Source organism: Octodon degus, unplaced genomic scaffold (genome assembly GCF_000260255.1).
Source record: "Octodon degus isolate 3935 unplaced genomic scaffold, OctDeg1.0 scaffold00115, whole genome shotgun sequence".
Classification (NCBI taxonomy): Eukaryota; Metazoa; Chordata; class Mammalia; order Rodentia; family Octodontidae; genus Octodon; species Octodon degus.
In genome coordinates, this window is record NW_004524691.1 from 3,675,282 (window position 1) to 3,690,226 (window position 14,945).

At 37.9% G+C, this 14,945-nt stretch overlaps 1 protein-coding gene and 1 pseudogene across 3 annotated transcripts in view; both read right to left on the reverse strand.

Annotated features, from left to right (window-relative positions):
• Veph1 (ventricular zone expressed PH domain containing 1) overlaps positions 1-14,945 on the reverse strand; it is a 274,142-nt gene that overhangs the window by 126,278 nt on the left and 132,919 nt on the right. For all 3 annotated transcript variants that reach the window (XM_004639833.2, XM_023699702.1, XM_023699700.1), the window contains exon 7: positions 5,060-5,280. In XM_004639833.2, coding sequence (XP_004639890.1) covers positions 5,060-5,280 — 221 coding nt within the window. The remainder of the gene's footprint in view (positions 1-5,059; positions 5,281-14,945) is intronic.
• LOC105743298 lies at positions 10,404-10,880 on the reverse strand (annotated as a pseudogene).

Genomic DNA, 14,945 nt, shown 5'->3' on the forward strand with positions numbered 1-14,945 from the left:
CATTAATGATTTCTTCATGGCCAACACCTGCAGACACTGCTCTGTCTTTTTTTTTTTTTTTTTTTGTCTCAGAAGACTGAGACATTCTCAGCCATAAGAACAAAGTGAATTTCCTGCAGTAGATTCTAACCATATTGGACCATGGACAAAATACGTCTAAACAGAGAAGTTCAAAAATCTTTAGTAGAAAACGAAAGATTTATACGATCTGTAGAGAAATGAGAGTATGTTCAACATCTTTAGGAACGTGTGGCAAGCCCACCAGCCTGTGGCTCCTACCTACTGCTTCATCTCCATATGTTGCTCTTCCTGTAACACTCCTTAGTCATAAAAAATGACACCTGTTTTTAGGAAGTGCCAGGACTTTTTACCTGCTTCCCACAAAACAGCCTGCAGTCTGATCATCTCTCAACATTTGGTTCAAAACCTCACTTTTGGGGCAGCACACTTGGGATCCCTCTTGTCTTCCAGGAGCTATTCTTCATTATTATACTCCAGTAGTTTTCCTCTGTTCCTTAGAATTCATTCTTCAACTTCAGGAAACAAAAACACAGTATATCTGACATCTAGCAGGTTGGGAGTTATATTTATATCCCCCATACCATTTTGGAGGTTCCAGTGAGATAGCTGGGAGGAGACAGATACCTGCTTTTATCTTGTACTTCAGCTACTTGTGATAAGAAGTTCATGTCAAGCCAGTATGATATCACCTGTCAAATGATAGTTTTGTTTTTTTTTTTTTAAGACCTTATATGATGTATGAGCTAATGTGTGTCACAACACTTAGAGATGCTCAGGCACTGAGGAGTGCAGACAATGTCACAGACTTCTTTGATAATACCTCATTAAAGAATAACAAACCAGGTGAGAGCTTCTTTGTGTACTAGATGGAGATTAATGATTAAAAAGGCTATTCTGTACTAAGAGAGTCATTTAAATGTGTTTCAAAGGTAATATCATGATTGTCATGCTAAAATGGTATATGTGGCCCTTGATCTCAAGTTTTCTCTGTAAAACTTTACAATTATTGTCTGTTACACCTCTGCGGGAATTCAACTTCTGAAATATCTATGATTGGTAAGAAATAACAGTCCTCTGGCTATACTTTATGTTTCAAAGTGCTTGAGATCTAGTTGAAATTATAATAGCTAAGCTCACTGATCCCATTGTAATACTGCTGTAACTGATTTTCTCTTCTGGATATTCAACAACTAAAGTTTGGAGACCAGAACTAGAAAGGTAACTGGGCTGAAGACAGCCAATATTTTGACCTGGCCTTCCAAAGTAAATGAGGGTCCAGAACATGAGGGCACCTTTTCTATAGGATTCTACAACTTTTGTGAGTTACCCAATCTTGAGCAGGGACATTTCTGGAACCCAGAGGAGAAGAATCAATGAAGGTACAGTGTGTCAGAAAAAGAGAGTAACCAAAGAGAAAAAAATTTCCTGTGCTTTCACAGAAGGCAACATGGTCAAGCAAGACTGTACCCATCCTGGCAGCTGACGCTGACAGATGAGCTGAGAAGTTCTGTAGAGGGTTACAAAACTAATGCCAGAGGAGACTGACTTGATAGACAGCAAGAGGGTAATTTTGATTAACACAGTCTCACTTTAACTTGGTGTTAAACACCCAGCAGAAAACTACAATAAAAACGTATATGAAAACAACATCGGAAAATTTGGGACATAACTGAGTTACAGGATGTTACATTATAGGTCCTCCTATGTCCTGAGTCCTCACTGACTTTGAAAGGCTAGGGCCAAAATGTTGGCTGTCCTTGCAGCCCTTCTTTTTCTTTAATTTTTGGTCTGCAGACTTAAGTTGTTAACACTTCAGAAGAGAATCTTAATATTATTACCCTATAACATAGGCAGGTGAGCTCAACCTCACTATCTGAATATCAAATATCTTAGACATAACATGGAACAGGTATTTTTCCATCGAGTATTGGTATGTTAAACTTTAAATCCCAAAGTATAAAAACAAGGTATAAAAAGTAAAGCCATATTAATATGCTGAGCTATAAAAGGCTCAAGTCAACAACTTCTGACATTGCCAGTCCTACGGATAACCCACTACTATTATGGGCTACTGGACTATATTGGAATATTTTTCTGAATTCACGCACCTACAATATTTAAATAACAATGGAATACCCTTCTCTGACAAAACTAAACAAAAAAGGGGATGGAAATGAAGGACCATTTTCTATCTGTATATAAAAAATAGTTAGGATAGATATACAGCTACTTTTCTCAATTCAATGAGAGGAAAGAATTGTACTAATAGTGTTTGGACAGGATATCATGTCTTCATCTTGTACTATGAATAACTACTATGAAGACAACAATATATAATGTATTAATTATTGTAACTGTCCTACTAACCTATTTTGAAACTGTCTCATTGCAATTTGTTTCTCAATAAAATTAATAAAAAAAAAAAAAAGAAAGAAAAGAAAACAACACCATAGTCACAAATCCTAGATATAAAAAGGGACTTCAGTTGCTGACCCCTTCTGGTAGTTTCCAGCTACACTGGTAGCTGACCACTGTTATGAAGCTAAAAGTCTATGGCAGAAGCTACAAAAGCTCAGAAAGAGTCTTTACATTCCTTAGCTAAAATTTTCCTTTTGTTGATCCCCAGCACCACGTGCTGTACTAGCCCCACCCCCAGCTGGCTGCTGAGGGCATGGTGGTACATGCCTGTAATTTCAGCACTGAGGAAGCTGAAAACAGGTGGATCATTATGAGTTCAACCTGTAGTGAGACCTGTACATATAAAAAATTTTTTGATTAAATAAATAAATACAATTTTCTTTTGAAACCACCAAATTCCCTGTCTTACAGCTAAAACTAAAGGGACTTATGACAAAAAAAAATTAAACTTACAGTTAACCTCCATCACTAGAGGGGCCTAAGCCAATTGGTTACAATTGCTATTCCAGTCCTTTAAGAGCAGTGTCTGGACATGACTTTTTCCCGACCTGGCTTTCCATTCTAGTATTAATGCTGTGACTATATATGCTTTAATTTAAAAAAGAAAATTATTTATTTGTGTATTTATTTGGTACAGGGTTTCATTACGTAGCTCGGACTTGTAGTAATCCTCCTGTCTTAGCTTCCCTAGCACTGGGATTACAGGGGTGTGCCACCATGCCCAGTTCTGGGGCCAGAATGGCACAGGGTCCACAAGGCATGTGGCACTCAGGATCGAAGCCAGGTCCTTGTGCTTGCCAGGCAGACACTTAGACTGCTGAGCTATCTTTCCAACTATTTATCTTTGAAAATTTATTTGAAAATTTGTTTACTCTCACTTGGAGGCTGCCAAACTGCAAGTGATTGCACAGATGGAACCAACAACAAATGTGCCAGACTCCTTTTACCAGGGCCCACTAGGTCAAGCTTGTGGAGGGCGTTCATAACTTCTAAACTGCAATATCACCTCTATTCAAGCCCCAGTAGATGAGCTCTCTGGAGAAGGCCCTAACTTCAATCTCCCTTACACTGACCCTTCTTAACTCAAAGCAGCTACATGCTACACTCCTGTCTTTCAACTGCACAGTTTGGAATATCTGCTTGTGGGGAATATTATAGACTGATACATAGGTAGAAATATTATAGTCAGCCAGCCAGGGCTGGGTCCTTGTGCAAGTCAGTGCAGAAGATGAGAATACATGGGGACTATGGGGGTACGTGTAAAAAAGATTAAAATCACAATGGCCAGATTCATATACTTCCCCAAGGGATAAATGAAAATTTAAGATGATTGGTACTGCCCTTTTGGGATTTTCCATATAAATAAAGCACTATCTCATTAGGTGTGAGCCATTTTCTCCCACGCACTAAGACTAATGCTAAGACTAAGACTCTAGATTATTAACTAAGGTTAAGAGTGTCAGCCAAGTGGCTATACTTGAAATCTTATTTAGTACAGTTAGAAAGGAGCTAAGTCACTTCCTTCTCTTTGTTCAACTGTAAGTGCCACACACCATCGTAATGATCACCTGAGTTTAAATTAAGGAGCATCCTAATGATTATCTGGCTTACTCTTAGAATTGCCCTAATGATTTTCTGGGTTTAGGTTTAGGAGGTTGTGTAGATTGCTCACATGGAGAGAGTCACCTTGGGTCACGAGTACCTGACGCGATAAATACTGGAAGCATGGGTTAGCGAGGCCCTTTGTGTTTTCCCCTTTCCACTTGAGCTGTTTTTCTCTTATACATTCAAGCCCTTTTTTCCTTCCCCCTCTTTCTCTTGGCCCTTCTCCCTGTTCCTGCTGTCATGCCATGGTTTTCAGTAAATGTAGCTACTTACTACATACTATGAGGTATACACTTGGCAATTCTTTCCTGGTCATGCACAAGAACCTGGACTATTTTTGGTTCACTCAACCATAACATATTGGTTATTATAGTTTTGACCCATGTTGTACTTACCTCGTGATTTTGTTCTATAAAACTTGCTCAGAGAGGTCAGTTTGTTTGCGACCCACTTGGGAACACCTCTGTCTCTCTGGAGCTATTCCTATTCCTTAGTTTGTTTCCTACTCTTAAAGCAAAATCACTTTTTCTGGAAAACTTCTCTGATCTCAGCTTTCACCCCTTCTGCTCATGTGGATGCAGTACATCCCCTCTTCAGTGTTCGCCAAACTCTCTGAACACAGCACAACAACCTGATAGTTTCTAATTTATTTATTTCCTCTACTGGACAGTTAGCTCCCTGGGATACAAGGAACATATTCCAGCTCTTTATATGTGTTGAGTCTGCTGATATATATATATATATATATATATATATATATATATATACATTTGTTGAATAAATAAATGAGTGCTGTACAGCATTATTATTTAAACTATCTTCTGGTTCCTTTGCCACATTTTGTACACCTTCTAGAATTTTTAAAATTATTTTTGGTTTTGAAGTTCCTCTCTGTTAAGTTAGGGGCTTGGCTTTCTTTGGAAAATATATGGCTACAATGTATGAAATCTGTCTGAGTTCCACCTTCACTGGTTCCCAACAGCTCCCTGAGGGAGCTCAGGGAGGGCCTGCTCACCTGTCACTAACAGTTTTGGTATTTTCCAGTTGTCTGGACAGTAGCTTGGCAATGGTGGTGAAGCTGTTGCTCATGCGAAAGATGTCCCTGTTCTGAGGACCCAGGATGGAGGAGAAGGCATCAGTAATGCTCTTGATCTCTAGCAGGAGAATGTGGTGAAACGAATGCTCCATGTTGGCCAGCTGGCTCACCAGGTACACTAGGCTGCTCCTGGCTCTCTCCTGCCAAGACCAAGGAAGGAAAAAAGCAATCAAAATCTCACAACTGAAAGGTGACAATTACATAAAAGTTGACTGAAGGGGCTCGTTAATGGTAAATATGCAATAAGTTTTGGTTATAGCTCCTCTGAATCTGCTTCACTGTGGTTTTACATTTCACTACTCAATTTGCAAGACAAACATACGAATAGGAACTTTTTCCCAGTTACTTCACTGGGGATTGAACCTAGGGTTGAGAGGTGCCAGGCATATGCTCTACCACTTAGCTGCATCTCAGCCCAACCTACTTCCTTAAAATATGAAAATATTCTCAATAACCTATGTTATCATGCCAAAAATCTCTAACTTCATTAGTTACCTGACTCCACAATTCTACCTTTCCAGCTATGTGACTTGCTAACTCCTTTTACACAGGAAGGGATGTTAATAGTTTCAAAGTGACCTGCAGCCCTGGCACTCTCAGTCCGTGTGGCATCACATGGTGACAGCATACTCTACTGTGAGTAAGATTTACTTCATTTTTTCAGGGTATTCTTATGCATTTGTCTATCTTTTAATATATTATGTACTTGGAAAAAGTGAGATTTCATTATCAGGTCTAGTGAAGTTGATTCTTACAAGTAATTAAAATAAGTTCCTTCAAAGAAATAAGGATAATATGAAAAATGTGGGAAGGTATGAAAATAACAACCAAATTGGATCAGGAGACATATCTCCTACAAGTATATAAATTCTTCATAAGCCATACTTTGAGGTAACTTGATCTAAGCCAACATGATGAGAAGATATGAGAGACAATAGCTTAAAATTACAAAAAACTTATTTGAAATATAGAGTTGTGTCCGGTCAAAATAACAATGTATCATGAATACACACTATTAAACAAATAGCATTCTATCTTTCATTTCTCTTTCAAAAATCTTACTTTTGTGTGTATATAAAGCTTTCGTATTAGTAATGTATAATATACTGTACATAATTGTAAATCAGTATATAGAGGAAAGTGCTCAAAAATCACTCCAATAGATGCACAGATCTAAGTTACACTTCTATTCAAAATTCCTTTACCCTTTGTTCCAGTATCTGAAGCTTTCTTTGAGGTAAAATTGCTGTTTCTTTCCTGGAGCTGTCCCTAGTGAGCCTTTCTGTTTGAATTTTCATTGCATTGTCTGTGCTTGATTGTATTTAATCACTGGTTTATTCAAGCTTTTACTCCTTCGCCAAATAGGTACTGCATGCCTATAAGATGTCTGTGCTAGATTCTAAATGACAAAGGTGATTGCAGGAATGTTTTTGCCTCTAAGGTACTCACAATTCCCCTTCCACACACAATTCTCTAGTGGTTACACACATCAGTCGAATCTCTTAAAGAGACTCCTTCTCATTCATCATTCATCAACTCGACACAGAACTGAGGTTGTAGATGGAACACCAATGTGTATATGTCTCAATGCACTCATCTGTGTAAGCCGTATGTGCCAAAATACAATGTTACAAACAAAGTAAGTATTTGCAAAGGAATAACATGCTTTACAAAAAATATCTTGTACAGAACAAATTGAACTAGTAACATTTCTTAGTCATTAATGCTTGCTTTTCAAAGATTCCATATAGAATTGTACTGGCAAACAGCTTTTGGGGAAGTAGGATATATCTACTAATCAATATCCTGAGGTTTTTTTGCAGACCCAGGGACTGAACTCCGGCCCTTATGCTTGCCAGGCAAATGCTTATTCTACTGAACTATCTCCCTAGCCTCTTGAGTTGTTTTTGAGCACCACTTACATTCAGTCCTCTATGAGTGTAACAGAAGTTTGTGCTTTCAAGAATGGACAGCTAGCTGAAAAGCAATTATTAATTAAAGGACACAATATTAGATAACTGAAAAATAAACACATAAATATAAGTTCTTGTTTGTTTTGGTTTTTTGAGGCAGGGTCTTACTAAGTTGCTAGAATTTCCAGGCTGGCTCTAATTGGTGATCCTCTTGCCTATGCTTGTTTTATAGGCATGTACCACAATATTCAGCTTTGGAGTAAGTTCTTGAAAGTCCATTTCATATTTGGGCTCATAAAGTTGTCAGATTGTGGAGTGGCCCTTAAATGCTTGCAGGCCTCATAGTTTTTTTAAACTTAGACATATTTTTTAAAAAATTTTACGTCACATAAGGGCTCCATGTCTGATTTCACAGCATGTGCAGGAATATATTCCATTTCCTATTTAAAACCAAAAGCTGGATGGAGGTGAGGGGGAAGAGTCTCTCCCATATGTTAGATCCCATTCTGAAGAATGATGGCAAAAATCTCTACTGTCACACAATGCAGAAAGGCAATAAACAGAAAGTAATAGTCCTACATGGTACAATGTGCCTTAAAAAAGTGAAATGATGGGGAGCCTTGGAGGAGTTACTGTTAAAGACAGACAACAGGCACAACTGAGTCCAACAAGGTCTGAAAATGGTAACCCAACATTTTTAGTAACATTGAAACCAATTACTGTCACATTTATCCTGCTTGACATAGCATTGTAGGAAGACGTAGGAACTGGAACATCTGAAATATGTCTTTTATTTACTGTTTGTCTTACTGAGAATATCTTTAGAAGGTTTAGATAATTTCTTCACCTTCCAATCAGAATATTCTTTAGCATTGTAAAAAACCATTTTATAAGAATCTTTCTCAGGTTGGGGCTATAGCTCAGTTCATAGAGCTTTGTCTAGTGTGTGCAAGGAACAAACAAACAAACAATATGAAATAAGAAAGCAACCAAAACAAAGCAAAACAACTTTCTCACTGTAAAACTTTGCAAGCTCTTTCTTGGAAGCATATTACCTTCTTAAGAGTAAGGGTGTGTGTATGGAAACCCAGCTGAAAGGAAAATTAATCTTAGTGTAGGAACAAGAATAATTTGAACTACTCCAGAACTAGCATTCAAAAGTAATCCAAGCTAACATTGCTCTGAATCCTTGGGGTACCTCTGCATGTGGAGTAGGGTCAGCTACACCTGTTTTTATTTTTTTATTTGTTACAAGGTCTTGCTACACAGCTCAGACTCATAGTGATCTTCTTGTCTCAGCCTCCCCAGCACTGGGATTACATGCGTGCACTACCATGCCTTATTTTGGGGCTGGAATGGTACTCTTAGGGCTCTAAGGTTGGCACAGCATGTGGTGCCAGGGATTGAACTTAGCTTCTTGCGCTTGTCAGGCAGGTACTTTAGACCACCGAGCTATTTCCCCAGCCCTGCACCTGTTTCTTTATTTCAGGCTAGACCCTGTCTCTATTGACATAAATTTATTGCTTATTATTAAAATAACAATAACTGACCCACAGAGAGCAGTTAGTATTAAGAGTCAAGTCTATTTTACATGCTTTTTGGATATTTATTCACACAATCCTCTGAATAATGGTATGGGATCAGTGCTATAATTCCTGCCATTTATCAGGAGGAAACTAAGGCCAAGTTGGAAGGTTCACTTGCTCAAAGAAATGTATGCTGAAGCTGTACTTTGTTGGCTATACTGCTGGCCTCCCCCTCACAAAGACCTACTTCTTCTGTGAATATATAATTCTACTCATTTTCCCTTATTTTATCCATCATCATTTTCCTTCTTATTTAATTATATTTGATTTACTTATATAATTGTCATCAATGCTCTGGAAAATCAAAATGAAGCATCTGTTTTTAGCCTTTTTGTTTTAGGACTCCTTTACCTTCTTAAAATCATTATTTTTTTATCTTATGGAAAAAGGTAAAGGTGGGATGCAGAAGACCATGATCTGTGGGCCCAGTGTGCACAGCACGGAGCTTTCCTGGTGTCACTTAAGAATTTTGGCCAACGCTATGCAACTCTGGTGAGCTCTGGCCTTGCTTAGCCCCCCAGTGCACAGCCCCCTGTGCAGGCATGGAGATTCTGCTGGTGCTGGTCCAAGCTCTTAAGAACTTAGGGGAATGCTGAGTGGCCTGCAGGACCCACTTACATCAGGCTATAGAAGAAATAAGAACAGAAATAATCTCTCAGGTCAAAAAAGAAAGGACAACAATTGTGAAAAAATTGCTCAGCACAGCTAAAGAAGACATAAACAGAAAAATAGAGGAGAATATAAAAATGATGGAAACACTGAATGAACAATACAGGAAAGAATTAGAATGCATGAAGCAGATTCAAATAGCTATCTAGGGAATTAAGAACTCCATTGAAAGCTGGCAAAACTGCTTGAATGAAACTGAAGATAAACTTTCTGACCTTCAAAGTGTTGCAGCTTGAACATGAAATAAAAGATCTCTTAAAACTATAAAGTAGGGCTGGGGAGATGGCTCAGTAGAATAAGCGCTTCCCTGGCAAGCTCAAGGGCCTGAGTTGAATCCTCGGTTCTGAAAAAAAAAAAGAAAGAAAGAAAGAAAGAAAAAGAAAAGAAAAATGGAAAACTATAAAATAACATAACAAGGAACCTGGAAATAACAATTCAACAACTACAAGACGATGCAAAGAAAAATAATATAAGAATAATAGGTGTCAATGAAGCAGGAGGAAACAGCACAAATGACATAAAAGATTATTTTTTTCTTTATATAAAGTTTATTTACTCTAAACAGCAACACAGACAAAAGGCCATATAAAAACAAAGGAAGTGATACAAAATTGAGACATTAGCTGACTTAGAATCTGACGCTCATACATAACACAACCCAGGTTCTGAGGAGACGGGAAGAGGGGTGGGAGGGGCACGTGATTTTCTTCTCATACAGCCAGCTAGAGGCCATTGACAGCTCTGAGCAGTGGGAAGCATGCCTGCCTCCAAGAGCACAGGACTAGCTCCTAGGGGATTTACCCAAGTATAAAAGTTTGTAATTTTATAGTAGTTGAAATACTGACATCAATATTAAAATAAAAGCAAATTTTACATAACAATCAAACATACAAAAGACTGAAGGAAGAGACCCTGTATGAAAACGAGGTGCCTCAGAGGATGAAAACTGTATGCCAATGGTGGGAATAAAGAGGGGGCCTGCTCAGCCTTCCCAGGTGACTAGTGACTGTACATGCGACTCTAGATTTGCAGAAGGTATAAGCAAATTCTTGCCAAACTAACTCCTTCCTTTTTGCAGAGCCATAAGGCCACTGCTTACAAGGGTGCAAACTTCTTGGCTTGTGCTCGAACCCTTTTTTCATATTCCACTCTGTTTTGGCAGTAGATTGTGTAGGCCTCTGCTTGAGCTGAGTCTTGGCTCTTTGATTCATTTAGAAGTTCCTTTATTCCTAAAAAGATCTGTTTGATCATGATGGCTGGCCTCCAGTCTTTATCCTCCTCCAGGATGGACAGGCACACTGTGCCCGAGGGATGCACATTTGGGTGGAGGAGTGCTGGCTCAAATGTACATTTTGTTGGTGAGGATGGATAATCACCTTTGAAAAGCATCTGCAGGTTGAACAAGCCTCCTTCCAAGGGAGTCCCCTTCTTCCCTGGGATGGCGCCCTCCCAGTTCATCAGGTTCATTGCACCATTGGGATTCTTGGTAGGGATAGCCAGGAAGCCAAATGGGTGGTCTTTTCTCCAAGCTTTCCTCACCTGGGCAAGTCTGCTGAGGGCGATCCCTGACATTTAAAGTCCCTGGCAGCCACAGCCGGATGTGTCAGTGGCGACAGAGGCAGCAGCGCTTCGTTTGTCCTTAAAAGACTATTTCCAGAATTACTAGCAGAAAATTTTCCAAACATGAGAAAAGACCCTGACATACAGATGAGTGAGGCATACAGAACTCCACACAGACATAATCACAACAAATCACCTAGACACGTAACAATCAAGATCACAGAAATTCAGCAAAATAATAGAACATTAAAAGCTGCTACAGGAAAAAAAAAAGCTGCTACAGGAAAGAAACAGATCACCTACAATGGAAAACCCATCAGAATCACGGATTTCTCAACACAACCATCAAATCAAGAACAGCTTGGAGTGAAGAGTTTCAGGTCTTGAAAATAAATAACTTCCAACCCAGACTGATGAACCATGCAAAACTATCTATCAAATTCAATGGCAAAATAAGATTCTTCCATGACAAAGAACAACTGAAGAAATTGAAATGCAGGAAATTATAAGGATTAAAGCAGAAATTAATGCATTGGAGACAAAATAATACAATGAATAAATGAATTTGTTCATTGAAAGAATAAATAAAATTGATAAACCCTTGGCAATCTAATCAGAAAAAGGAAAGAAAAAAACCCCAAATTCATTGAATACAGAATGAATACTGTATACTGGTGAATACTATAGACACCAGAGAAATTTAGAAGATCATCAATACCTACTTCCAAAATCTTTACTCTCACAGGATGGAAAACACAGAGGAAGTGGACAGTTTCCTAGATACATATGAAATGCCAAATCTGACTCAAGAAGGTATACAAACTCTGAATAACCCAATAATGAGGAATTAAATTGAAAACTAATAAAAAACCTACCAGCAAAGAAAAGTCCAGGTCCTGATGGATCCACAGCAGAATTCTACAAGAACTTTAGAGATTTAATGCCAACTATTCTCAAACTGTTCAATAAAATTGAAAGAGAAGCAATTCTTCCAAATTCATTTATGAAGGAAAGTATTACTCTGATTCCCAAACCAGAGAAAGATTCAACTAAGAAAGAGAACTACAGGCCAATCTCTCTAATGAATATAGATGCAAAAATCCTAAATAAAATACTAGTAAATAGAATGCAGCAAATCATCAGAAGATCATACATCATGACCAGGTGGGATTCATTTCAAGAATGCAAGGATGATTCAACATATGTAAATCCATTAATGTGATACACCACATCAATAGAACCAAGAACAAAAACTATATAATCATACAGAAAATCTTTCAAGGGCTGGCCAAATAGCTCAGCAGATTAAACTGCCTGCAAGCAGGTGCAGGAGCCAGGGTTCGATCTGGGGGCCTGCCATGCCAGCCCTGTCCCTGGAACATGCAGAGACAGCAATTGAGACTAGTTGTGGTGGCACATACCTGTAATCCCAGCTCTTGGGAGGCTGTAAACAGGCAGATCACCATGAGTCCAATCTAGTAGTGAGACCCTGAACACCCTGTAGAACCTTCCCTAAAATAAAAAAAAAAAAAAAAAAAAGAAAGAAAAAGAAAAGAAAAATCTTGCAACAAGGGCTAATACTAATTCATGATAAACCCTACAGATAATTGGAATAAATGGTCTATATCTCCACCTGATAAAAGCCATCTATGAGAAACCAAGCACCAACATCATACCTAAATACGGAAAAATTGAAAGCCTTCAGTTTAAAATCGGGAACAAGACAAAGACCTCCACTGTCTCCACTCCTATTCAATATAGTTCTGGAAACATTAGCCAGAGTGATTATATAAGAGAGAGAAATAAAGAAATAAGGATTGGAAAAGAAGAAGTGAAATTATTATTTGCAGATGACATGATGCTCTATGTAGAGGACCACAAAAACTCCACCAAGAATCTCGAAGATTTAATTACCAAATACAGCAATGTAGCAGGACAAAAAGTCTGCACCAAAAAATCAGTAGCATTTTTGTATGCAAAGAATGAACACACTAAGAGAGAAATTAGGGAAACCACGCCTTTCACAATAATGTCCTTAAAAATGAAGTATTTATGAATCAATCTCACAAAGGACATAAAAGATTCATGTGGTGAAAATTATGGTACTCTAAGAAAAGAGATTGAAGAGAATTTGAAAAAATTGAAAGATATTCCATGCTCCTGGATAGGAAGAACCAACACTGAAAATGGCCATACTCTCAAAATATTTTACAGATTAAATGCAATTCCAGTTAAAATACCATTAATATACCTCACAGAGCTAGAGAAAACTGTCCTCAAATTCATTTGGAACCAGATGATACCCAGAATATCAAAAGCAGTCTTGGGAAATAAAGGAAAGGCAGGAGGTATCACAATCCTTGACCTGAAATTATGCTATAAAGATACTGTGATAAAATGAGCATGGTACTAGCTAGAGACAGGCCTGAGTATCAGCAGAACAGATTACAAGATGCACACACAATTGCAAACACACTCAACCACCTTATCTTTGATAAAGGTGACAAAGATGCTCACTGGAAGGAAGATTGCCTCTTTATTAAATGGTGCTGGGAAAACTGGCCTTCCTTATGCCAAAGGCTAAAACTAGATCCATGCCTATCACCATGCACAAAGGTACAGTCAAAATGGATCAGATTTAAATATTAAAACAGAGACACTAAATCTTCTGGAGGACAATGTAGATAGAAACTGTACAGACATAGGGGTAGGTAAAGAGTTCATGAACAAAAACCAAACTGCATGGGAAATATATCAAAGTATCCACAACTGAGATCTCATCTTTTTGAAAAGTTTCTGCACTTCAAAGAAAATCTCTAACAGAGTAAAAAGAAAACTCACAAACTGGGGAAAAAATATAGCCAACTGTCCCTTAGACAAAGGCCTTCAATCTAAAATATATATAAAGAATTAACAAAGTCAGTCCCCTCAAAATCAAAGACCTAATCCAAACAATGGCATTGGAGATGAATATACACTTCTCAGAGGAAGAAACACAAATGACAAATAAGTACATAAAAAATACTCAACATCATTGGTCATTCTAGAAATGCAAATTAAAACAACCCTCAGATTCCATCGCACCACAGAAAGAATGGCTAACATCAAGAAGTCAGCCCATAACAAATGCTGGAGAGACTGTGGAGTAAAAGGAACCCTTCCGCACTGTTCGTGGGAGCGCAGACTGGTAGAAGCACTATGGAAAACAGTGTGAAGGTTCCTTTAAAAGCTAGGGTTGGAGATCTCCTTCAAACCAGCTATTCCCCTCCTGGGGATTTTTCCAGAAGAACTGAAAACCTCATAACACAGTGATATATGTGTATCCATGTTTATAGTAGTGCAGTTTGTCATAGCTAAATCTTGGAAACAACCCAGATGCTCATCAACTGAAGAATGGATAAAGAAGATGTGGTATTTTTACACAATGGAGAATTTTTTTCAAATTATTAACACATTATTTTATTTTATTTTTTATTTTTATTTATTAATTTTATTGAGAAACAAATAGCAATGAGTCAGGATTTACCCTGAAACTCTGCACCGCAGTTTGTGGATCCATTGTCAGTGTCAGCCATGTGGATGAGTCATAGCCACACAATGGAGTATTATTCAACTATAAAACAGGATAAAATTGAGTTTTTTGTCAGTAAATAGATGCAACTAGAGAACATACTCTCAAGAGAAATAAATCAGACCCATATGTGCAAACATTGAATTGTCTCCTTACTGTGAGAATTTGAATAACAAAATGGTATCTTAAGGGTGCGATAGATACTGGGAAAAGAAATGAAATTCTTCAAAAGGAAAGAGTTCTTGAGTTGAGGAGAAGGACAAGAGAGGGAATAGGGGAAAGAGGTTCATCTATTATGTAAGCAGGATGGTTTGCACAACTGTACTGTGCATTTCTGCTGGTCTATGGAAAGGAGCAGTTAATGTTTTAATTTGTTTCATATCCATTTTTTTTCAAAATTTTATTGATAAACAGATAGCAATGAAACAGTTTCAAATCAAATAGGAAGTACAGTTTCAACAAATAATACACTGCATATATTCTTCTTAGTGGTTAATTGCTGTACA